Raw genomic sequence first — 26,923 nt, 5'->3', positions numbered from 1 at the left:
GTTAAGGAATGAACCGATAGTCTCATTCATGGTAATCTAGATTAGAAAAAGAGACTGGCCAGGCCCACCTGGCAGAGGACAAGTCCGGGGTTCGGGGGCGGAATCAGGCTCAGGAAAGGATGGCTATAATTGGCCAGAATTCCCATGCCAGTCATGGGCTACAAGGGCTTCCCTTATAGCTCGGTCGGGAAAGAGTCTGCCTGCAATGCAGGAGACTTGGGTTCGATCCTGGGTCAGGAAGATCCCCTGGAGAAGGAAATGGCAACCCACTCCGGTATTCTTGCCTGGAGAATCCCATGAACAGAGGAGCCTGGCAGAGTCGGACACTACTGAGCGACTTTTCACTTCACTTCTGACCCATGTCAGTCAGCGGCCAGGCCCCGAATCCGAGCCTCATTCGCCCCTAAGGTGGGCGGGGCGGATACGCCCTCCACCTATTTATCCCCGCTCCTGGGCGGCTTCAGGTTCAATAGCCTCAGGCCCTCGGAGAGGTAGGACTACGAATCTTCCGAACCCTCCTTTAAAATCGGGGAATCTAAGCCACTGGAGGAGCGTTCTCAACGGACAGGCCCTCCCGCGGGGAAAGTTTCCGGGGCAGGGGGCGGGGCTGCCGGAAGTCGCCGGTCGCCGTCTGCTGTTCGTTGTTTGAGCGGCTGACGGGAAGGAGAAGCCGGAGCTCCGGCGGCGCTGCGGGGCTGCAGTCACGACCGGAGCCCGAGCCGCCGCTAGTCTCTGGACGGGCTATAAGCCAGGAGTACCGGCTGTGGAGAGGCGGGGCCCGACGCCCGCTCCCCCTCTCATCTCACCATGTCGCGGGGCTCTATCGAGATTCCCCTTCGGGACACTGACGAGGTAAGTGTCGAGCATGGGGGAGGGTGGGGGCCGTTAACTTGGACGATCTCCCCTTCCCCCTTTCTCTCGACTTTGCTTCCGAAGTAAGAGCATTCTCTCTCCCAGATCGAACCCCCCTACCGAAGCTCCGACCACTTCTTCCCCAGCCCCGGCACCCTCCCAGGCTGGGAACATCAAGTCCCCGAAGCCTTGAGGCCACCCCGAGAAGGAGTTCTTGAAAGTTCCCCTCCTACCTGTTCGTATTTGACAGTCCTCTGCTCTTCCTAATTCAGAGGCGCGGGAGTGTGAGTGAGCGTGATCAAATGTGAGGCACCTCACAGGTCATAGAGATGGACACTTATGTCACTGTGTTCTCTCTGCTGCTCAAACTAAGTATCTCTCCCCGGGAATATGTAGGATGTCGCCCTTCCTCCCTTAGAAACGCGAGTGTCGCCGCACAAGGCTCTCTCAGCCAAATAGAGACCACAAGCCGCTGCTGTGTGCTGGTAGAATTGCACACTCTCCCTTCCAGTCTCCTCTTTTATGGATGTCCAGTAGCTTGTCTGAGTAAAGCTCTCAGAACTGGTGTTGTTTTATTGGCTATCTCATATTCCTGTTTGTTTGATTGAGGTACAATATTGAGATGTGTTTCACTTACCATAAAATACAGTGGTTTTTAGTAATATTCACAAAGCAGTGTAACCACCACCACGATCTAATTCTAGGAAATTTTTCTACTGTTATTTTTGTGCCACAGTCAGGAGTGTGTGTGACACAAATGCTGCCTCCATGATGAATGTGTGCAGTGGCAACTCAAGATTGCCTTGCTTCTAGGATTGTGCTTCTTGTCAGACCAATGGCATCAGAGTCTTTGGGGTGCTTATCTACATTTTACCTGCATTATGCATTAAGCAGAGTTTCCTTTCATTTTTTTCAGAGCTTTTTATAGTTCTAGTGATTTGAAGACAGCTAGCAGGATTTGTTTGCTATGCTTTTACTTTACTATTCCATGTAATGTATTTGGCATATGCTCCTTAAATATTTCTTAACATATACTTGTTTAGCCTTACAGAAAGTGAACACAAATCCTATGTATTTAAAAAAAAAAATTCTATAACCAGACTGATGAATCTCTGGGAAAAGAGCAGTCAGAGGAGAAACATGAATTTCAAAAAGAAAAACAGGGACTTCCCTGGCACCTTGTGGTTAAGACTCTGCATTTCCACTGCAGAAGGCACAAGTTCGGTCCCTGATTGGGATATAAGATCCCACATGCTGTGGTGGCATGGCCAAAAAAAGAAAAATAAGAATTAAAACCTACATTTTGTATTTTAGGTCATTGAACTTGATTTTGATCAGTTGCCGGAGGGAGATGAAGTTATCAGTATTCTGAAACAGGAACACACACAACTGCACATATGGATTGCTTTGGCGGTGAGTATTCATGTAACAAATACTTTTTATATGTCAACTGGAAAAAAATACGTGGTTTCTGTTTTCAGATACAGTAATAGCCAGCTTGGGTGAATGATAGTACCAAGTATGTAGAAGTTAATTATATTATATTCCAGTTTCCTAAGTGGTCTGCTGGCCTCTGGTAAATTAGAATATGTTGGTAAAATTCACTTAAGCCAAATAGTACTCCGTATTGAACATTTGATTATTTAGTGGTTATTCAGTGAGGACTGGCTTATGATTTGTAAATAAACTGAGAAAAAACAAAGTGCCACAATGTAAACAGTCTAACACCCTCTACACTCCTCAGTACTAGCTGCATGATTATGTTTCTTTTTTGTGGGAACATTATAGGAAATGATTATAGTAATGAAATATAGTGAATACTTTAATCATTATTCCTAAGCAAGTTCGCCACAGATCACTTTTCATGTAAGGATATAAACAAGGCATCTAATGTTACCTTGAATAGTCAGAGAAATAGATCTGGAATTAGGTTTGTGTCCATTGCTCAAGCCTAACTCTTGAGTTTCTTAGGCATGGATTTACAGAGAGGTACTATCAGTGACAAGCAGTGCCTTCCTGACCCGAAGTGCTAAGTTTTCTCAGTCTTTGGAAAACAGGCCATTAATGCTTTTCACTCATTTTTTTTTAAAACCAGAAGGGTACTTAAGTTTTTTTTTTAGTACGAATGCCTCCTTTCACAGCACTTATATGAAAATTGGAGTCTTGCAGGGTTAGCATGACACCTGTAGTAAGATAAATTCATGAACCATTGTGGGCTACAGGTTGTTAAAACAAGAAAGAATGTAGGCTTTAGGTTTAGAAAGGCCTTTGTTCAAACTCCAGCTCAGCTGCTAATTCCGTGACCTTCAACAAATGATCTATCTTCTGAGCCTATTTCCTCATCTAAAATAGGAGGTTGTTAACACTGAATTAAAAGATAGTTGTACAGATTAGAGATAATGTCTGTGAAACTCCTGGCATTGTTTATGGCCCAAAGTAAGGGGCTAATGATGGATATTCCTTATATTATTAACAAATGAAACAGATATCCACAGAAGTTATTCAACAGGCCCAAAGTCATAGATAATTTTTGGTGGATCTAGAACTAGAACCCAAGTTTTTTGTTTGAAATTCTTTATACCTCTCACTATTTCTTTCTCTCTTTGGCTCTGATTTAGTTTGAAATCAATTATTGCTGAGTAAGGCGATGGAAACATTTGTAGTGATTTTAATTTTTTAAGCAACTTGATTAGGTATAATTCACTGTAGTAAACTGCAAACGTGACTGAGCTACTGAATACAACACAGACATTTGAGAAGTTTTAGCACATATATACACCTGTGAAATGATCACCATATTTAAAATAACACATATATCCATTGCCCCTGAAACTTTCCCCCCAACTCTCCCTTCCCCACCCTCCCATAGTGCCCAGGCACTTATTATTATGTATGATCAGGTAAATTAAGTCAGATTTCTTTGAATTTATGAAAGAGGAAAAAAATGCCAAATGAAAGCAAAATAGTGCCCATGCAAGCCCTGATCAGCTTTTTGTCACTGAAGATTAGTTTGAGGTTTATCCACATAGTCGCATATATCCAGTAGCTCCTTTTACTGCTGAGCAGTAGCCATTGTACAGATAGACCACGGATTGTCCGTTCACCTTTTCATCAACAGTTTGTTTGTTTCCAGTTGGGGCCTATTACATATAAAGCCTCTGTAAACATTTGTGTACAACTTTTTGTATGGACATACAATAATTCTAACTTGATTATTTGCCTTATAGCTGGAATACTACAAGCAAGGGAAAACAGAAGAGTTTGTCAAGTTGTTGGAAGCAGCGCGTATAGATGGCAATTTGGATTATAGAGACCATGAAAAAGACCAGATGACTTGCTTGGATACATTGGCGGCCTATTATGTTCAACAGGCTCGTAAGGAAAAGAATAAGGACAACAAGAAGGATCTTATTACACAGGCAACCCTATTGTATACAATGGCAGATAAAATTATTATGTATGATCAGGTAAATTAAGTCAGATTTCTTTGAATTTATGAAAGAGGAAAAAATTGCCACATGAAAGCAAAATGTGTGTAATAAGCAACAGAGTTTCTAAAAAAAATTTTTTTTAATATGGTTGATAAAAATAGTCAAAAAGGAGAAGGGTTCCTTATTAAAATAGAAATTTCTTATACTGTTGAATTAATATGGGCAGATTTAGCATAGAAATTTATAAACATGTTGAGTTGGTAATTCTAACATCCTCAGGTGAATTTCAAATGTATTTTAAGGAGTTTGAACTTTTCATTTTGTCCTTTTTCCTGATATAGACAACTTGCATTTTGGGATAATTTCTCAATTTGTAATTAACAATTGCTTACTGATAGTTTAAACACACTATAGTGATAGAGGAATTTGTGTGATGTTCAACTTCTCTCCTGTATGGTTTTCATTTTCATGTTACACATTTGTCTTAAATCATGGTTAGTCCTGGGTAAAGTCAAGTGTAAAATGGTACATTACTTTTTCAGAACCATTTGTTGGGAAGAGCCTGCTTCTGCCTTCTTGAAGGTGACAAAATGGATCAAGCTGATGCACAGTTTCATTTTGTACTCAACCAGTCTCCAAATAATATTCCAGCACTGCTTGGTAAGTCATTTTCAGCAACCATCTTAGGAATCTTTATTTTTCAGCATGTGCCTAAAATACATCTCTTTGTTGATAGCTCCTTAGTAACTGGGCTGGGCAGCAAAATAGAAGAGCTTTACCTTATTAAAAATAAAACCCTCATGGGATGGGGAGGCGACTTCCCTGGTGGTCCAGTGGTTAAGAATCCACCTGCCACTGCGGGGAGCATGGGTTCAATCCTTGGTCCGGGAAGATTCCCCATGCCATGGAGCAGCTAAGCCCATGTACCTCAACTACTGAGCCTGAGTGCTTTAGAGCCTGTGCTCCACAACAAGAGAATCCACCACAATGAGAAGCCCGTGCACCATAAAAAGGAGCTCCCATTCACTGCAACTAGAGAGATCCTACATGCAGTAACAAAGACCTAGTGCAGCTAAAAATAAATAAAATTTTAAAAAGCAAAAAAACTGGCCAGCCTGCCACCTGCGGGCACCAACGCGCAAAAAAAAAAAAAAAAAAAGAGAAAAAAAAAAAACTCTTGTAGGGAGTTCCCTGGTGGTCCATTGGTTGGGACTTAGTGCTTTCATGGCCAAGGATGGCCAAAAAAACAAAAACGGAAAAAACTTATTGCAGTAGATCATCATTTCTGTTGAAATTACAGAAATAGAATATATACTAGTTAAGCATAATTTGTAATCTACTTCTAGAGAATCAGTAAACAATCTATTTGGACAACTCTAAGCTAATTTTTGTTTTATAACATTTCACATAAATATAGGACTATTCTATTTATAGACATAGGCTAATACATCCTTATGGAAAGCAAGTTTAAATATGAAATCATTTTTACTATTTTTGATTGTTTTTTACTGGGAGATATATTTGATCTAGATGAGTTAGTGGAGAGTATATAACACTTGAGTTCTTTAATAAGTGCATGTTTATTTTTAAAAATCATTACAGGTAAAGCTTGCATTTCTTTCAACAAGAAGGATTACAGAGGCGCTCTAGCTTACTATAAGAAAGCTTTGCGGACTAACCCAGGTTGTCCAGGTAAAAGAAAAACTTCAAGTCTAAGCTGTAAATGATCCAACTTAAAATATTGATATTTGATTCAAAGGCTGAGTAGAAGTAGTTCTTAATACATCTTTTTGCCCTATACTTTTTTCTTTCCAAAATCACATTCATTTAGCAAATTTTAAATTAAATGTCAAGTGTTTCCAGAAGGAGAGGGGTGTCAGACTGTGTCAAATTCTGTTGTTAGGCCAAGTAAAATAGGGAATGAAAGTTGCTCATCGGATCTGGCAACATACAAATCATTAGTGACCTTGATAAAAGCAGTTCTGTTGGAATGATAGAGGTGCGATACTCCTCAGAGTGGAGTCCAGAGAGAAAAGGGAAGGAAAGGAATTGGAGGCAGCAAGTGTAGAATCTAAGGAGCTTGACTTTCTAGGGAAAGTAGGAATGAAGTGACACTGGAAAGAGAAATGGAATCAAGAGAGGATTTTTTAGGATAGGAGAGTGTGTATGGATGAGAATGATCTAGTTGAGAGGGAAATTTTGATGATGCAGGAAAAAGAGGGGAGGGTTGCTGGTGCAGTGACCTTAGATGAGAAGGGGTAGCATCTAGTGAGCACTGGAGAGGTTGGCCTTTGATAAGAACATGGTTGACTTTTGGCATGGCTTTGAAATTGGGAAGCATTTATAAGCTTAGTTCTGCAGATGTGCATGTAGCCAGTCACTTTATTTAAGGCTATAATGAAGCTCTGTTTAAAAAATTGCTCTTTAAAAATTAGATCTTGAAGGTACAGTATAGCCAGACATATTGGAAGACTGACCTCCAGTTTTCCGACCTCCAGTGAAGCCAAGATTGTGATACACCCAGAGATTTTATAGTGTGATTGTATTGAGGTTAATTCTGGGATTTTGCAACTTAAAAATAGTGTTTAAGCATTTTAAAAAATTTGAATCCCAAGAATGCCTTAGTTTGACAGGCTAAATAACTTGATTTTATTTTTGTAGCGGAAGTTCGTTTAGGAATGGGCCATTGCTTTGTGAAACTTAACAAACTGGAGAAAGCTCGTCTGGCATTCAGCAGAGCCCTGGAACTCAATTCCAAGTGTGTGGGAGCATTGGTGGGACTGGCTGTTCTAGAACTCAATAATAAAGAGGTGTGTGATTAAAAAAACTGTTTAGTTTCTGACCGTTTTGTCAAGTGAATAGTATTAAATTATATATTGAATTATATCTCAACAGAGCTGTTAAAAAATGCAATCTTTTGGAGTCTTTTCTATTATTTGCCTTGGGGATTAGCAGTAAAGTGTTTAGGACAGTGATATCAAGTATATTTACTACATTCACCCAATTTCAAAGGGCAGGAAATGCTTTCCAGTGGCAGTGTTTCTGCAGTAAAGTCTGTTAAGAAAGCTAAATTCTCAAAGTTTAACTCACTATTTGAATTTATTTCCATTATTTTTCCTTTAATTTTTATAGTTTTAAAGTTTTTTTATAAATTTTTATAGTTTTCCATTTGCGTTATTACAAAATCTTGGCTATATTCTTCATGTTGTACACTACATCCTTGAACATAGCTTATGCCACCCACTTCCCAACCCCTCTATTGTCCCTCCCCTCCCTAACTGGTAACCAGTAGTTTGTTCTCTATATCTGTGAGTATGCTTCTTTTTTGTTATATTTACTAGTTTGTTGTATTTTTTAGATTCATACAGCATTTATCTTTCTGTGACTTATTTCACTTAATGTAATGCCTTCCAAGTCCATCCATGTTGTTACAAATGGCAACATTTCATTCTTTTTTATGGCTGTGTTGAATTCCATTGTATGTATATGTGTGTGTATCACATCTTTATCCATTCATCTGTTGATGGACACTTAGGTTATATATCTCGGCAATTATAAATAATGGTGCTATGAACTTTGAGGTAGTGTTTCCTATTAATATTTTTGTTTTTTCAGCTGTATACCCAGGAGTGGAATTGTTGGGTCATATGGTAGTTCTATTTTTAGTTTTTTCAGAAACCTTCATGCTGTTTTTATAGTGGCTGTGCCAATTTATAATCCCACCATCACTGTTTGAAATTTTTTATTGCTGGTGAGAAAGTTAAAACGAACTATATTTTGGTATCTGAACTTAGATTTGTATAATCTTATTTCTTCAGACTAGAAAGGAAACTTTGAAAAAGTGCTATTTAAGTAATGTTTCACTCATCCCTGCCATCACTGTGTTTCTCTTAGGCTGATTCCATCAAAAATGGTGTCCAACTTCTTTCCAGAGCCTATACTATTGATCCTAGCAACCCTATGGTATTAAACCACTTAGCAAATCACTTTTTCTTCAAAAAGGTAGGAGAAATCATTTATTAAAGTTGTTTAATTTTAAATCCTTATCTTTGCTTTTCTGCACTGCGGTTGACACTTTATCTTTTTAACTTCAAAAGAAATTTGAATCAAGAGAGTTTTTTCAAGTTAGAGTTTGTATTAGTATCTAGGTATGTCTGTCTATTCATTCAATCATTTAATAATTATTGACCCTGTATACTGTATCCAGTGTTGTGATGGAGGTGTGAAATTCAGTAAGACAGTTTTTGCACTCAAGGAGTTCAGTTTCATAGAAAACCCAGACTTGTGAACAAATGTAAATGTAAAAATAAAGGTCTCTACCCTGCTGTGGTAGAGAAATGAAAGAGGAAATGATTAAGTGGTTAAGAAAAGTGTTTACCACCAAGAAGGAAAACGCTCTTGAGCTACGTTTTTAGAAGATGATCACTAGGTAGCTGAAAGAAGAAAGGCACAGCTCTATGAAATAGTCTTAGTATTTCTTGCTTGTTTATTTTTGTATGTTGATCATGATGTCATTTTTAAAGTTGTCACTAATTCTGTTAGAGCAGTGGCATTCTAGATTTCTCAAATACTAGAAGAGTTTTTATATAATTGGTAAGCATGAGTTCAATAAGTCATTTTGCAACTAGGTACTAAATTATACCAAGAACTTGAATTAAATAGCAATTTAAGTAAAAGTTCACAAAACTACATCCATCCTTATTAGTAATAGATGCTATATTGCTGTTATTGTTGCTGTTGGTATGCATTCTATCCTTACTAAATGCCAAGTACTGTTAAAAGTGCATGCCATGAATTTATGTAATATTCAAAACAATCCTGTGAGATAGGTAATATTTTCTTAATTTTGTGGATGAGTCATGGAAGCGGAGTTAATACACTGAGGTCACACAGCTGTTAACCATGATGCTTTACTCTCCCTGGCTATAGAAGCATACTCCCCTTTCATGGTGAATTATTAATTAAGCTTTATGCTATAGCTGTTACAGTACTAAAAGGCAACTACTTAAGGAGAAGAGGGAAATGTTTTAAAAGTAAATGAAGTGTTACTGTTTTAAGATAAAACATTTACACAAGTTAGATTGGTTTTTATTGGAAAAAAACAACAAAAAACTGAAGACTAATGATTCTGAATATTTGAGTGCATATCTAGTAGTCAGTGCTTACAAATGTTAGAACAGTTTCCTTGAACCAATGAGAATAATGCATTTTTAGTTTTCAATGCTAGTCACCCTTCCACTGCTGAAGATAGAGACTTGCTTCTACTGAGCACAATTAGTATATTCAGAACCTTAAAGATTACCTAGGTGAAATATGTAAATCAAGGGAGTCTGTTTGAGTGTTACTGAACAGCTGATCTATGATCAGTACTGTGCTGGGTGTCATGAGGTCCTCTTGCACTGAATATATGTCTGTAAGGTTTACAGAGCATGTTTACATATGTTTTCTCAGTTTGTCATTAAAACAGCTGTAGAAGGTACACAGGCTATTTCCATACCCTCATTCCAGTGAACAAGATATAAATTTAGCTAAAGGCTGTGTCATGTAATTAAAAGTCTGGAGTTTGAATCACTTAGTTCAGATTCTGGCATCACCATTATATATAGTTCCTTGGCTTTGGGCCAATATACTGATTTCCCTAAACCTTAATTGCCTCACTTGTAAAATAGTAATAATACCTACTTTATAGGATTTGAGGGGTGGTAGTTAGGGTTGTTAAATGTAATATCCGTATTACATACTTACCTAATGGAAAACAGTCACTGTTAAAAGCTGCAATCCCATTATTATTTATAATATAAAAAAAATGTCAAAAGCTTTACACATCAGACCAGATTTCTGGTCAGATGAATAAAACACATTCCTATTAAAACTGAAATGTTGTTTCTACCCCGATGTATGAACTCTGACTTTGAGACACTTGGCAGATTAATCAAAAGGAAAGTCAAATCTAGTAGAAAGGTCATGACCCATGCATTCAAATAGAGTTATATGCAGGTCCAGGTGCTGGTACTTGTTATTTTCATGTGATAGAACATATCCTTGGAGTGGGGAAGAAAGTAAACTGAGATTCTAGCTTTTCACTTTGGGTAACAAACTTGTTTCTATTTTCCCATCAATAAAATGGTAATAATGACATACTTTGCAGGGAAGGTTGATTAAGCTTAGAACTTAAGTATACCTAGCAGAGTACTTTGGATATAGTGAAAGTGTAGTCGCTTAGTTATGTCTGATTTTTTGCAACCCTATAGACTGTATCTCACCAGACTCCTCTGTCCATGGAATTCTCTAGGCAAGGATACTGGAGTGGATTGCCATTTCCTTCTCTGAGGGATCTTCCCGATCCAGGGATCAAACCTGGGTCTCCCACATTGCAAGCAGATTCTTTACCATTTGAGCCACAAGAGAAGCCCTTGAATATAATAGTTCTTATTAAATCATAACTGCTCCCATTACTTTTAATAAGGGACTTAACTTCTCTTGGGTTTTCTTACCACAAAAATAGGCCTGATGCTTCAAAGGATTATTGTGGGGATTAAATGAAGTAATAGACATACTGAGCAAATGTTAAGTACTATACAAATGTTAGTTCCCATCTTCCCTACATTTATCAGCACGGGTAGTAAGGAGAGTGATTTGTAAATATGGGTACAGTGCTGTTATTGTTAATTCAGTTAACAAATTTTAAAGTGAAATTTGAGGAACCCTATGACTGAGACCAGTAGAGTTGTTGGAGCGCACCCATTGATTTTTGGGTCTTCCTTGTTCAGGATTACAGTAAAGTCCAGCACTTGGCTCTCCACGCATTCCATAATACAGAAGTGGAGGCCATGCAAGCAGAAAGTTGCTATCAGTTGGCTAGATCATTCCATGTCCAGGTAAGTTAATTTTATACCCTGGAGTGTCTTAATTCTTTAATGGTTTTCCAGATCTTTTAAAAACTTTTGTATGTATTATTGGTCTTGTTTTATTTTCATTTTGTAGGAAGATTATGACCAAGCTTTCCAATACTACTATCAAGCCACACAGTTTGCCTCATCCTCTTTTGTGCTGCCTTTTTTTGGTTTGGGACAAATGTACATTTATCGAGGTGACAAAGAGAATGCATCTCAGTGCTTTGAGAAAGTTTTGAAAGCTTATCCTAATAATTATGAAACCATGAAAATTCTTGGCTCTCTATATGCTGCCTCAGAAGACCAAGAAAAAAGAGATATTGCCAAGGTACATTTTTAAAAGTCTTAGTTATTTTCTGGTAGCTATCCCTAGATGCTCATTTTTTGTTATTGCTTATAGAAATATATTGAACTCAGTTTTGATAGCTGAGTTTGTTCCAGTTGAAATAACAGCTGACATTAAACAGGGTAGAGTAGCTACCACGTCTTACTTTCATAGCCTAGAGTTGGAATGCCTTAGCTTAATGATCTCTTTTTTATCCCAGGGCCATTTGAAGAAGGTCACAGAACAGTATCCTGATGATGTTGAAGCTTGGATTGAGTTGGCACAGATCTTAGAACAGACTGATATACAGGTATTTGATCACATTTTTCATCTACCTAATGTGTTTTTGGTAAGTCTGGTATAGTGTTTCTCTCCTTTTCACTTACACCTTATTCCGTCCACCATGAAAATACAGGGTGCTCTGTCAGCCTATGGAACAGCAACACGCATCCTTCAGGAGAAAGTGCAGGCCGATGTCCCCCCAGAGATTCTGAATAATGTGGGTGCCCTTCATTTCAGACTTGGAAATCTGGGTGAGGCAAAGGTAGGAACGAAGGACTACCTTCTTTTGAACTGTTAAGTTCACTGCACACTTTTTTCGATGTATCAACCAAGTCTTCACAATGTAATTTTCTTTTCTTTCTCCTAGAAATACTTTTTGGCATCTTTGGATCGTGCAAAGGCAGAAGCTGAGCATGATGAACATTATTATAACGCCATTTCTGTTACAACGTCATACAATTTAGCCAGGCTGTATGAGGCGATGTGTGAATTCCATGAAGCTGAAAAACTATATAAAAACATCTTACGGGAACATCCTAATTATGTTGACTGTAAGAATTTTAAACTTTATTTTTTGTGTATTAAATGCTCACAACAGCAGCAAAAATTAGCCTGGAAAAAATCTTTCTTGGAACTAATAATAAACAGTTTTAGGGAATTTCCTGGTGGTCCAGTGGTTAGGATTTCTTGATTCCACTGAAGATTAATTCCCTGTTCGGGGAACTAAGATCCTGTAAGCCACACAGTGCAGCAAAAAAAAAAACCAACCTATTGAAAAACCAAAACCAAGTCTAAAGGTTATACCTTTTTTTCAAAGCAGATTTGTGGCCTTAAAAAAAAAAATGCAGCTTCACTTAAATTTATCCTGGAAACAGAAGGAAACAACTGAAAACCAGTGGGACCATATTTTATAGACTAGTCCCTCTTCAGTGGGTCAGCTACCTTTGCTAGGCTTTTAACAACTCCTTGACATATTTGGTTATGTTTATCTTTATGGTGGGTCCTGTTTTGATTTATAGTGTTTATAATAGTCATAAAGGACAGTGCCTTTCCTGGAAATAATTATTCCTAAAAATGTTCTACCTTGAGTTTTTGCAACCTGAACAGTGTGAAATTTGAAGTTTCTAACTAAAAATAATTTATATGCTGCACTTCCCTTAAAAGAACCTAAAGCTATGATGTTTTGACTCTGGTCAAATCAAGGGCTAGTAACTTGGCCCCTGTCATACCATTATGAATAAAAAAGTGATTTAAAATAAATGAGATTTTAGTTGAATTCCAGGCTTAATTTGAACTGAGTTGATAGGCAACTGTAAACCATCGTTGGTTTCTTGAGAGAGTGACATTTTCTGGAAAAAATAACAATTTGACATTTGTGTGGCACTCCTTGGTGGCTCAGATGGTAAAGAATATGCCTGCAATGCAGGAGTCCTGGGTTCAATCCCTGGGTCGGGAAGATCCCCTGAAGAAGGAAGGACAATCCACCGCAGTATTCTTGCCTGGAGAATCCCATGGACAGAGGATCCTGCCTCCTACAATCCGTGGGGTTGCAAAGAGTTGGATACGATTGAGCGGCTGACACTTTAACTTTTAAAATCATTTAAGGGAAAGAGACATAGTTAGAGCCTAGGTTTTCTAACTAGTAATCCCTTAGTAGTATGTCTTCACTATTGTGTGATATGCCAAGCACAATGCTGTATATCAGAGAGAAATTGGAAACAAAACAATGCCAAGCTTTTAAAATAACTTAGCTTGAGATAATGACTTGATCCAGAGTGCCAGCTTGGGGAATGGAGTAGAAGAGAGAATCTGAGATTTCAAACAGGAAGGTTTGGTGGTGTCGAAGTTGCACTTTAACTTATTAGATATTTAATTAGTTATATCGATGCTTGATATTTTTTCACCTGTGATGTGTTAATGAAAAGCAATTATTTTAAAAGTACAACTTTAAAATTATGATCCTACTTTATAGCTAATATTTTAAACATAAGAACTTGTGTATTTTCAGGCTATCTGCGCCTAGGAGCAATGGCTAGAGATAAAGGAAACTTTTATGAGGCATCAGATTGGTTTAAGGAAGCTCTTCAGATTAATCAGGTTGGTAATAATAACTCTTGGGTTTGAAAAAATAATTACTTCACCATTTTCCTTCAGTAAATCAGTTTTTTAATGGCTGTCTAGGTTGGCATCCCCTTTTTTTTTTTTCATTTACTTTTTAAAGATACTAAAGGGCTTCCTGAGAGCTTAGTTGGTAAAGAATCAGCCTGCAATGCAGGAGATCCTGGTTCAATTCCTGGGTCAGGAAGATCTGCTGGAGAAGCGATAGGCTACCCACTCCAGTATTCTTGAGTTTCCCTTGTGGCTCAGCTGGTAAAGAATCTTCCTGCAATGAGGGAGACCTGGGTTTGATCCCTGGGATGGGAAGAGCCCCTGGAGAAGGGAAAAGCCACCCACTCCAGTATTCTGGCCTGGAGAATTCCACGGGCTATATAGTCCATGGGGTTGCAGAGTCAGATACAGCTGAGCAACTTTTCACTTCACTTCAAAGGGTCTAGAGTCATCTAGATGTTTGGATTGTGGCCCACAGTGAGAATTAGATTTCGTGTCACAGCCTAGTACACACACACATGTGTATACAAACAGCTGAGATCAAAATTTTACAAATCAGTATGAGTTCTTGCCCTAGGCAGTGCGTTGATATTTTTACTGTATTCCATTTTATTGCATTTCTTATGCTAATAACTAAACACTAAATTGATTTTACAAGTCATTAATCCATCTCAGCTCTCAGTTTGAAAAACACTGTTGTAAATGTAGCCTATAAACCTCTCCAGGAATCAGCTGTTGTGGAAAGATGGTTGATCTCCGAATCCAAATTACAGATTTTGCTTCTTCTTATATGTGTGTTTTTAGGACCATCCAGATGCTTGGTCTTTGATTGGTAATCTTCATTTAGCAAAACAAGAATGGGGTCCAGGCCAGAAGAAATTTGAGAGGATATTAAAACAACCAGCTACTCAGAGTGACACTTATTCTATGCTGGCCCTTGGCAATGTCTGGCTTCAAACTTTGCATCAGCCCACCCGAGACAGAGAAAAGGTAATCTCTTTTCATTTCTTTAAAACAAAGTTGATGCTTACTTGATTCTTATTTGAATTTTTAAAATAATCTTTTTATAGGAAAAGCGTCATCAAGATCGTGCTCTGGCTATCTACAAACAAGTACTCAGAAATGATGCAAAGAATCTATACGCTGCTAATGGCATAGGTAATTATAAGATTTGGATATCCATAATTGTGAAATAAATGCTTTTGGAAGGATATTTGTAGATCAGAATTTCTCTCTAGTTGTTTTTTTGGCTACAAATAGGAAGTTCTAATTCCGTGAACCTTTTATAACTTTAGGAGCTGTTTTGGCCCACAAAGGATATTTCCGTGAAGCTCGTGATGTATTTGCCCAAGTAAGAGAAGCAACAGCAGATATCAGTGATGTGTGGTTGAACCTAGCACACATCTACGTGGAACAAAAGCAATATATCAGTGCTGTTCAGATGGTAATGTTTTATTTTTCAAAATATTTTTATTTTGTGGTCATTGTTGAGCAGTTGTTTTCTTAACCATTCTGGCCCCATCTGTTTAGAGGCTTATAATTTTATAAGGTTAAGACCAGTCTTTGAAGTCCAGACAAAGATGCGAGTCCTGACTCCACCATTAATTGCGCATCTTGGGCATGCCTCTGTAAGACAGAAATACTTGTACCTTCAGTTCAGTTCAGTCACTCAGTCATGTCCGACTCTTTGCGACCCCATGAACTGTAGTACGCCAGGCCTCCCTGTCCATCATCAACTCCTGGAGTTCACCCAAACCCATGTCCATCGAGTCGGTGATGCCATCCAACCATGTCATCCTCTGTCGTCCTCTTCTCCTCCTGCCCTCAGTCTTTCCCAGCATCAGGGTCTTTTCAAATGAGTCAGCTCTTTGCATCAGGTGGCCAGAGTATCAGAGTTTCAGCCTCGACATCAGTCCTTGCAGTGAACACCTAGGACTGATCTCCTTTAGGATGGACTGGCTGGATCTCCTTGCAGTCCAAGGGATTAAGTCTTTTCCAACACCATAGTTCAAAAGCACCAATTCTTTGGCTCTCAGCTTTCTTTATAGTCCAACTCTCACATCCATACATGACCACTGGAAAAACCATAGCCTTGACTAGACGAACCTTTGTTGACAGAGTAATGTCTCTGCTTTTTAATATGCTGTCTAGGTTGGTCATAACTTTCCTCATAGAATTTTATGAGGATCCAGAATGAAAAATACTTGGCACTAATTTGCCTAGCATAGCAGTAAGTGCCAGAAAATAGTGGGATTTATTACTCATTTGGGCTTCCCTAGTGGCTCAGCTGGTAAAGAATCCGTCTGCAATGCAGGAGACTTGGGTTTGATCCCTGGGCTGGGAAGATCCCCTGGAGAAAGGAACAGGTACCCACTCTAGTATTCTGGCCTGGAGCATTCCACGAACTGTGTAGTACATGGTGTCGCAAAGAGTTGGGCACAATTGAGCAATTATTCATTTGCTCATTTTATCCTCTTCCTTCTCAGATGAGAGAACTGCATTACGGAAAGATTAAAAGACATTTAAAAAGAAAAATCTCCCTCCATGGGGATAAGTTTTCATAGCTAGAGATTCTTGTTATGCTTTTCATATTTGTTGATTACTTGAAGTAAAAGAGTCATGCCCAGCATCTTTAGCATAGTGAGCATCTTTAGCATACCTAGTGAGAAAGGGAAAATGCTCTTATTGAAATTATTATGGCCAGAAAAAAAAAAAAGTTTCTGACCAAAGATAGAAGACATGAACAATCCAGGCTCTGGGAAGTAGTTAACCATTTTTTCTAAAAAGGATGAGTATTATTATTATTATTGGAAAGGTAAATAGTCACAAGGATTTACAGAACCCTGATTGCATATGGTAGTCTCAGAGGTTGTATTTTTGGAGATCAGCCTTCTTGGTCTGCAAATCAATTTCTAGGAATAGTCGGGGAAAAACCATCTAACCATCTTCACCGAGAAGAACTTGCCTATGACAGGATATGCGTGGTCACCAAGAAGAACTTGCCTATGACAGGATATGCGTGGTCATAAACTGACATGTTCGTGGCAAAATTAATACCAGTATTGCTATATTAATTTTACTAAGAAATTAACAACCAGAACTATGAGGCTTCTCATATTGATTGCCAATAGGTTCCACCAGTCCTAAAGAAAGGTGGTAGAGCACCATAGGAGCCAGGTGTATGACTTCTGATAAATCATCAGTAAGTCTTTTCTAGATTGTATTGCTAAAGATACAAAAAAGACCTTCCGTTTCACCTTTCAGTGTTGGTCCAGATTTCAAATGGAAAGACTATTTCGAGTATGTAATTTTTCTTGTCATATTTCTATGTTGTGAAAATGTATGCTGGTGAATGTCAAGAATCAGTCTCAATTTAGTCTTTGAAATTAACCATCCAGAAGATAAAATACCTTTTCACATAGCTTTAAAATTGCTTGAAATTTTGTTATAAAATAATAGTATCATGTAATCGTTGTGCTTTAACTAACTTTTTCTCTTTTTGTAGTATGAAAACTGCCTCAGAAAGTTTTATAAGCACCAGAACACAGAAGTTGTACTGTATTTGGCCCGGGCCCTCTTCAAGTGTGGCAAGTTACAGGAATGCAAACAAACCCTGCTGAAGGTAAAAAAAGAGAACTCAATTCTGTGCTGGTTTGTATTTTTCACTCTGTTTTACACATGCTTACATGCCTAATACTCTTAACTAAAATTCTTTTCATGTCTTTATAACATATGAAAAATTTGCTTTGTTTTTATTTATAGGCTAGACATGTGGCACCCAGTGATACAGTTCTTATGTTTAATGTGGCCTTGGTCCTACAAAGATTAGCTACCTCTGTTCTGAAAGATGAAAAGAGTAATCTGAAGGAAGTACTTAATGCTGTGAAGGAACTGGAGCTTGCACACAGGTAAGATTTTGTACCTGTTTTCCAAACAACCTTTGAAATTGTTTGTTTCTTTAAACCCATATGTCTCAAAGGAGAATCATTCTCTAGTAGAATCATTCTGGCAACTTTTAAACCAAAGCAGACAGCTGCCACTAGATGATGTCAAACCATAGCCAGGATCCTGCTAGAATTGGATACTATAGCCCAACCCCTATAACTGGCTAGCTTTACAGACTTGCCCTAGATTTTTTATTAATCTGAGAGTAATATGACCCAGCATTTTACACACTAGAAACTTTTAGACTTCACTTATGTTGGTTTTACCTGTTATACCACTGTCGTCTTTGAGATATTAGTTTTCCTTGAGCTAAGATTAAGGCCTTTCCTCTTAAATAACTGAATAAGTTTATTTGGCTCAACTCAATTTATGTAACTTTATAGTATTTAGTTGGTAACTCAGTGTTTGTTAAAGTTAAAACCTGACATCTCTTCAGGTTTTATCCAACCTTCTTTTGAGTTCTTGTTTTAAGTAGTTCTTGCCTTGCCTAGTAAATTATATGTGCTTTCATGGCTTAAGCCTCCTAACCTCCGTGCTGACATATTTAGTAAATTTGGTGTTTAGTAAATATTAGTTGCTGGAATTGATTTTTGGTTGTTTGTGAATTTACTGGTAATGTTAAATATAACTTTATCTTCATGAACTTGCTAGTATTGCGTGGTATGTTATTTAGAGTTCTTTTTTAAGTAAGTTGTATATGTGTTTTTCCTATTGAGATGACAGCCCTTTGTGAATACATTTAAGTATTAAGTGTTCATTAATTTCAGTCAGAATGTAAGCCTTCTCTCAAACTTTTTTTTGAAAACAGATCAAAAATCTAAAGGGTCTGTTTCATTAATTTTTTTTTTTACGTATTTTATTTTCTCATTCCATTTAGGTATTTCAGTTACTTGAGTAAAGTGGGAGATAAAATGAGATTTGATTTGGCCCTCGCTGCTACAGAAGCCAGGTAATGTTATTATTTATGGAAGGTGACTTTGGGTGAGGTAGTGATACCCGTATGGACTGGGAGAGTGACACAGTAGTGAGGGATTCTGACCTTCTAGGCGTCAGTCTTTCACACTCCTCTCTGGGACGTTCCTCCCTGGGCCAAGGCTTTTTCTTGAGGGTTCTTTCAGGGAATATGCCAAAGTTAATTTAGTTCAAGTCTTGAAGTTATATGGGAAAAGACTTTTCTATTTCACTAACATCAGCTGTGTAGTCAGAATCAAGATACGATTCCCGACTATGTGAAGATATTGTTGGGAATCTTTTTAGCTGAGCTTTGGCAAGATAGTTATAATTTGTTAACTTAAAATAGTTGACAGTATTGGCTTATGAGAAATTAAGTTAATTTTGCTAATTAAGACTTCCTATAGGTGTCACCTAATGATCCTGCTTCAAACTTTTAAATATGTGTAAATAATGTAATGCTCTGAGTTTTTAAATAAAAAGTATACTAGCTGCATTTATATTTCTCGAAATTGGGAACGTTCTAGGCAATGTTCTGACTTACTGAGCCAGGCACAATACCACGTGGCCCGGGCACGCAAACAAGACGAAGAAGAAAGGGAGTTGCGGGCCAAACAAGAACAAGAGAAAGAACTGCTAAGGCAGAAACTTCTCAAAGAACAGGTATTTCTTGTGTTTGCTGTGATAACTAGAATTAAACGTGTGCATACATACACTTTGTATGTTAGAAAAAGTTCTTTTGATGATAGCCATGATTTTAGGGTCATAAGAACATTTTGACGAGATTTTTCCCTACCCTTTTTTCTCCTCATAGGAAGAGAAACGTCTCAGAGAAAAAGAAGAGCAAAAGAAACTTTTGGAACAGCGGGCCCAGTATGTAGAGAAGACCAAAAATATCCTTATGTTTACTGGAGAGACTGAAGCAACAAAAGAAAAGAAAAGAGGTGGTGGTGGTGGACGGGTAAGATATGACTCCAGCTAGAAATGAAGATAATTGATTAAATTCACTCAATATTTAGTTGAGCTTTGGCTTTCTTCTTTGCTAACGGATAGTCTTAAACACAGAGTGCTTTAAATGGTATCTAATATTTAGAAATGCACTTCAGTGTTAGTTTTAGTATCGTTTATCTTGTAGCAACCTTGCAGTTGATGATCTTTGCTATGAGAAACATTCATCCCAATTAGCAGTCTTCAGAGTATGGGCCTCACCATGCACCTTTTCCATGTGACTCAGAGGACTGATGGCATGAGGCCTATTTCATACAGCTGTATTCTACCAGCCAGGAAAGTGCTGACTGTGGTCTCGTTTGGATTTCAGCGTTCCAAGAAGGGAGGAGAGTTCGATGAATTTGTCAATGATGACACCGATGAGGACCTTCCTGTCTCCAAAAAGAAGAAGCGAAGAAAGGGCAGTGGTAGTGAGCAAGAAGGCGAGGAAGAGGAGGGCGGCGAGAGGAAGAAGAAGAAGAGGAGAAGGTAGTGTCATGGAATAACCTTTTAAATCACCTCATGAAAGTGGGAAAACACTGTTCACCTTCTGAATGTTAGGTTTAGAATTTGGGAACACCTGGTAATCTGTTAATCCACCCAGACAGAAACCTTTCATTCTCCTGCTTCCTACTTTAATCCTAAAATGGACCCCAATTACCAAACACTACAAATTTCCTTCTGAGAGCTCTGAGCCAGTCATGATTGCCTTTCTTATGTCTATAAAATTGCAATACTTAATTGGAAAACCTATGCAATTTAGAATGAGAAAAGTTAGTGGGTCCATGCCAACTGTCCATCTTAATAACTTACAAAAGCCCCGAACCAGTCAGTTTCTCTCTGTAAAATGGTGAGAGTCATGGCTCACTTCAAGTTTTACAGGATGTGTAAAATGTGAATTTAGCTGAAAGAAGGGCTTTTAATCCTCCCATGCCATCCACTGTTAGGATAAGTGATGCCTTGTCCTCTCTTACCTGGAGGGGCCCTTGAACTCTCCCACTCCTCTCATGGTGCTTCCCTGTCCAAGAACCTCCAGGATTACCTAAGCCTGTTCTTCCCAACCCGAGGCTGACTCTGCTTGTGGAATTCAGTCAGACACACTGACCTGTGGAATTGAAGCTATGGCTGAATATTAGCAGACCTAGGATGAGTAGTTGGGAAGGAAGGAAGAGGAGGGGGAAGATGCTGAGTCTGGAGCCTGGATCTTTTCTCACATCCTCTGTCACTCACCAAGGGCAAGATCTGAGCTTGTCTTACATTCATTGAGAGGGCTCAACAGTGACTCACGTAGTCAGCAGACTTTGCATAAATCCATGATTTATTTGTATGGCAGACTGCTGAGCCTTGTGCAGCAACTGTAAGTTGTGGCCTCTCCCCTTGAGGGGCGCACAGTCTGCTTGCAGTTAGCACCCGTAGAAAAGGGTGTTGAGAATGACTCATACTATTTGGATGGCAAAGAAGTCTTGGGCTTTATAGGCATATGAGTGAATCTTGACATACTTTCTTTTGGTATTCACTATAGACCTCCAAAGGGAGATGAAGGATCTGATGATGATGAGACAGAAAATGGCCCCAAACCGAAGAAGCGCCGTCCACCAAGAGCGGAGAAGAAGAAGGCTGTAAGTGTCCAACACGTTTTTGTGTCCCTGGTAGGCATAAAAGATGTCTGCTAGAATACATCCTTCTCCTGCAGTGTCTTCAAGCACAGACGCTTGTTTTTGAAGTTTGTTGGTTGCTGTTTGATTGTATCACTGCAGTGCAAACCCAATTTAACATGACATCCTAACAAAAGAGTCTTCACTAATCTATTATGTGTGTTCTTTCTTTAGCCCAAGCCAGAACGTCTGCCTCCTTCAATGAAGGGAAAAATAAAATCCAAAGCCATAATATCATCAAGTGATGATTCGTCTGATGAAGATAAACTGAAAATTGCTGATGAAGGGTAGGAATTTTTTGCTTGGTGTGTTCTCCTAATGAAAGATAACAGAGAGTGGTCACTGTGACAGAATGTCATCTCTGTAGTTTCTCAGAATCTTAGAACTGGAAGACACCTTATCACACACCTTATTCTGATCTTGTCATTTTGTCTACCAAATATTTGTCCCTTACAGAAGGAAACCTATTTTGAAACCTCCTTTCTTCATGGATATTAGTTGAAATTTTCTATATGACATCCTCCTACACAAAATGTGTCATTTTACTACACTGCCATTGACTGGCTTAAAGTATTAGGAGTAGCTGGATCTTGATCACAGGAAGAGAGGCACTTTCTTGACCATTTCCTCCCTTGTCAGGCAGGGATGACTCAGCACTGCCTGCCTGTGGAGGGCTTATCCTGCACTCCTTTAGCTTATAGCCCACTTGGTCAAACAATATTCTGTTTTACTTGTCCTGAACTTGCCCCTGAAACTCCACGTTTGGATTCCTAGACTAGGACTCTTAATACCATACTATGCCTTGTTCTTCTGACGGCCATCATTTCACTGACGGCCATCATTTCATTCATTCATCCAACAGATATTTGAACATCCATGTTATGAGATGAGTGCTAAGTGCTCCGAGGAAAAAGACATTGACCCTGCCCAAAGGAATTTGTGCTTTAGAAACAATAGAGAATGACAGATAAACCAAAACTACATTATACTGGGGAAAGTGTTATCACTTATATTTTCCATTTATTGCTTGCCAGGGACCCTATGTAATCTGGAGTTGAAGTAGTGAGGGTTATTACTGAGATATATTTTGTAAAAGGTTGTTTAAGTCTTTTAGAAGAATAAAGAGTCCTAATCACCTGTACTTCAATTAAAAAAAAAAAACAGTAGTAAAAAAAGCTTTTTAAATAAAAGCAAGAGAGGGAGGCCTGGTTGGTTAGAGGTGAGGTAGCAGTGAGAGGTTAGCATGTTGAAGGGGCTAGGGGTCTGCAGAGGGGCTAGCCTGGTAAGGTAAAGCATCTGTGAAGATGTTCGGTTCCTGTTTTCTCTGAAGATACTGGTTGACACAGATTTGGATTGCTTTTCTATAAACCACTGGCCCTTGCCCACAGTGTTATCCTGGTCCATTGATTAGAGGCGTGATGGTTAAACCCTCAGGAAGTGTTTCCTCCTTTAGCCAGATGGAATGGAGTGAATTACATTCCAGGGGCCCAGTGGTACTTGGTGTATATACGGAATGAATATCCAGCATCCTCTTCTCCATCACGCTTCACATCCTTTCAGAGTGACCTGAGTTACATGATGTGTATCTAGGTTTCTTTCAGATGTAAACACAAAGACCCTCTCTTCAGTCTGTAGGGATGTTTTCATTGCTGGGTAGAGTAATCTGTTTCACCTCCAGCACTCTTCTTAGACTGACCCTGTAGGATTTAATATTCCTTTTTTGGAATATTTGTCATGGAAACCAAAACCAAGGAATATGCCAGAGGAGAAACATGTCCCTCCTGGTGAGTGCAGTGCAGTAAGGGGTTGGGGGGGGGGGGGGGTGGGTAGCAGCTGTCACGGTGGTTAAGGGAAAGGGAATGTTTGTTCCTGCAGGAAGCCAAGATTCCTTTGCCACCACCATCCCGAGCATTAGCACAAATCCCTTCCCTTTAATATTTGGTATGTAGAGGAGAAACTTGGGCAAAAGTAAACAAGCAAGCAGCAGAACCCCCTTAGCCCAGCTTCCTATGCAGAGTAACTCTAGTCATGTTGGAAGGCATCAGAGCAGAAGCAAATCCCAGAATAGGAATGGTGACTTGGCTCCTTGGCCGACTCCTACACAGATGGGACAGGGGAACCCAACTCAGCCAGCCCTTGGAAGAGGGTTCATTCCTGAGTCTCTGCAGCCAAGTGAGGTCCTAGGTTTTACCTCTGCTGCTATGGATTTGCTTATAAAGATAAATGTATTCCTTCCTTACCTGATTTTACATGTGAAATTGAGAAATGCTTTATTCTGATGAAAGGTGCCTGGTATGACCAGTGAGAGTCATCCTTCACTGTTTTTATTCTGTCTTAGAGCTAAAGTGCCTTATTCTTTTCTCCTACTTAATCCCCTTTTTATTATGAACAGCATCTCATTTACCAAAAAAAGTACACCAAAGAAATATCATAGTACAAACACCAATCAGGTCCAGAATATTCTGCCCTTCTCTTTTAAAAGCGCATCCCCTGCTTGTCAGGTGTTGTCCGCCAGAGCCTGGCATGTAACGAGCATTTCTCTTTGCCAGGCATCCCCGCAACAGCCACAGCAACAGCGACTCGGATGAGGGCGAGCGGCGGAAGAAGGGTGCCTCCTCGGAGAGCGACTCGGACGAGAACCAGAACAAGTCCGGCAGCGAGGCCGGTAGCCCTCGGCGGCCCCGGAGACCCCGCTCTGATGAGGATTCGGACAGCGACCAGCCGGCCAGGAAGCGCAGGCCCTCAGGCTCCGAACAGTCGGACAACGAGTCCCTGCAATCAGGGCGGAGCCGCTCCGCAGGCTCTGAGATGGACTCCCGGCCCGCGTCTCCGAGCGTCGAGTCGGACCACGACTCCGAAAGAGCATCTGACAATGAGGGCTCCGGCCCAGGTTCCGGAAATGAATCCGAACCCGAGGGATCCAACAATGAGGCCTCAGATCGGGGCTCCGAACGTGGTTCAGATGATAGCGACTAGGCATTATTTCATGAATACGCTTCATCTCTGCAGAAAACTTTTTTTTAACATATGAAAGCTGTGATAAAAACATTTCAGGTGTTTGGTCCGTGGTGAAATTTTTCCTAAGGCAATTTTTTTCCCTATCCATTCGTACATTACTATGACCGCAAGAGATGTTTCCCGTGTTAGAGTCTAATATTTGAGTCTCTTGAGCAAAAGGTGACTACTCTTCATTATGGTACAATTCCACCTATCATATGTGAAAGCCCCAGAAAAATAAACCCACATGCTGAAGCATTCCTACAGAGTTTTGACTGCCTACAACAGTGGCGCACATGTCATCTTTGTATCTTAAGCAGTATACTGTTTGGATTTCTATTACAATCTTTACCAAGTGGTGTGAGAAACTTGGTGTTAATGTCTTTTTCCATTTCAAGCTTAGATCAAGAATATTTTTATTTTCTGGAGAAAGAGGTATCTACTGTATAATTGCACCAAAGTACAAATGAAAGGAAGGTGTTCTTCAGTAGGGTAATACTGCAGCCGTGTAGATAAAACCACAGATACATCGTTTGTTAGGTTGACTAAGATGTGGGAAAATGCTTTTCTGTTAGTAGAATGCAAAGACCTACCTAAGCCACATAATAAAATTGTTTTACCAATTTTTATGTGTAAACTTTGTGTCATTTGGGGGGGCGGGGGAGGGCAGTACATTTGTATATGAAAATTTAGTATCAATAAATTGCAAATATTTAGAAGAACCTGAATTAAACTGAAGGCTGTTTACTCAAAAGTTTTGTAAATCTTTGTAGATTTTAAAGATGCAAGAAGCTGTTTATGGGGACTTTCTTGGCAGGCCAGTGGTTAAGTCTCTGGACTTCTCATGTAGTAGGGGTGGGTTCAGTGTCTGGTTGGGGAACTAAGGTCCCACATGTAGTGTGGCTCAGCCAAAAAATTAAAAACAAAAAAACTACAGTAGCCAAGACATGGAAGCAACCTGAGTGTCCGTCAACAGATGAATGAATAAAAAAAATTAATATGTATAATGCATATACAATGCATTGTAATTGAATACTACTCAGTATTCCAATTGAATTGGAATTCCAATTCCAATTGGAATACTACTCAGCCATAAAAAAGAATGAAATATTGCCACTTGCTGCAATGTTGACCTAGAGATTATCATACTAAGTGAAATAAATCAGAAAAGACAAATATATGATATATCACTTATATGTGGAATCTAAAAAGTAGTAAATAGGAGTTTGTTTACAAAACAGACTGATAGACATAAAAAACAGTTACCAAAGGGGGAAGGAGAGAAGGGATAAATTAGAAGTATGAGATTTAAGAGATACACACTGCTATACAACCAGGATTTGCTGTATAGCATGGGGAACTATAGTCAATATCTTGTAATAACCTATAGTGGAAAAGAATCTAAAAAACTATATTCATAATATATACATATTCACAATATATATTCATATATATATGAATCATTTTGCTGTACTCCTGAAACTAACACAGTATTGTAAATGAACTATGTTTCAAAAGAAAAAGATGTTTTACTATGTAAGATCAGGTGCTAGTATGTATTTTTATTTTTAGTACATTTTGTGATTAACGATTTAAGGATTATCATTTTATGTAGCACTGAACAGTTTGTAAAAAGAACTGCAATTAGTCAGCAAGTATGAAATGCATTATAGAAGGCATTGAGAACAGAGATCAAATGTTTTTCCTCAAATGGAGTGATATTTGCACAGGTTATGGAGCAAAGGGAGAACAAAGTCAAGGCAAGGTATCCTGAAGGACAGACTTGAAGCAACTCACCCAGTGGAGAGTTAAGGAAGGTGTTCTCTGCATGTGCAACTCTAGGAACTAGAATAACTAAAGGAGGGACGGTAGATACTAATCTCACCCCACCCCACCCCACCCCACCCACTGTGAAACTTGACAAGCCTGAGATTCAGAATCTATAATAGCAAAGGTGAGGTTCAGACTATACTTCAGGTCCTCTGTCTACTGTCTCCCTGCTTTTTCCAATATGTCACATGTAACTTGGGGTGACATGTTAAATTATAAATCCAACTACTGGGTAATAGTCATTTCCTAAATGATGCCTCACTTCAAGCAATAACTAAACTCAAGTCTATTGGTAGAAGTTCCCTTGGAGAGCCATTTATGGAAAGATTTAACCTAATGAGAGTGATTTCCCTTACACTCCACTGCCCACTTCAGGTTTTGACTAGGATGGTGCTTTGGAGTACAGTTCCAAAGCACTTTTGCACTTCTAAGTCAGTTCCACTTCGTATGGCTCTTTCTTCTAGGTAAGCCCTCAGATCCGCAGAATGGGAATATTCTCTGCCAGTCACTTTGGTCATGTCAGAAGCCACTGTGTGGGTTCTTCAGGTGCAGTTCCCTCTGGTCTTAGTGAGGAACCTGGAGACCAAGGAGCAGGGAAGGCCCCTGAGGACGGGGAGACCCTTCTGACGAGGGAAACCTGACCGGCCTGCTGCCTTTACTCTGCTG

General features: G+C 39.1%; 1 protein-coding gene across 1 annotated transcript; it reads left to right on the top strand.

Moving 5' to 3' along the window:
• Nucleotides 1-239: 239 nt before the first annotated feature.
• On the top strand, nucleotides 240-25,050 carry CTR9 (CTR9 homolog, Paf1/RNA polymerase II complex component). The gene is made up of 25 exons (XM_043903017.1): nucleotides 240-852; nucleotides 2,167-2,265; nucleotides 4,080-4,319; nucleotides 4,826-4,943; nucleotides 5,886-5,975; nucleotides 6,945-7,093; nucleotides 8,178-8,285; nucleotides 11,054-11,161; nucleotides 11,268-11,504; nucleotides 11,722-11,811; nucleotides 11,917-12,045; nucleotides 12,151-12,334; nucleotides 13,792-13,880; nucleotides 14,697-14,882; nucleotides 14,963-15,050; nucleotides 15,188-15,336; nucleotides 17,398-17,514; nucleotides 17,655-17,800; nucleotides 18,715-18,786; nucleotides 19,316-19,451; nucleotides 19,603-19,749; nucleotides 20,107-20,264; nucleotides 21,298-21,394; nucleotides 21,605-21,717; nucleotides 23,980-25,050. Exons 1-25 carry the CDS (start codon nucleotides 808-810, stop codon nucleotides 24,404-24,406), a joined length of 3,522 nt encoding a protein of 1,173 aa, XP_043758952.1. The 5' UTR covers nucleotides 240-807; the 3' UTR covers nucleotides 24,407-25,050.
• The last annotated feature ends 1,873 nt before the right edge of the window (nucleotides 25,051-26,923 follow it).

Source organism: Cervus elaphus, chromosome 1 (assembly GCF_910594005.1).
Source record: "Cervus elaphus chromosome 1, mCerEla1.1, whole genome shotgun sequence".
Classification (NCBI taxonomy): domain Eukaryota; kingdom Metazoa; phylum Chordata; class Mammalia; order Artiodactyla; family Cervidae; genus Cervus; species Cervus elaphus.
Note: the sequence above shows the minus strand (reverse complement) of the source record. Positions and strands in the feature narration are given on the sequence as shown.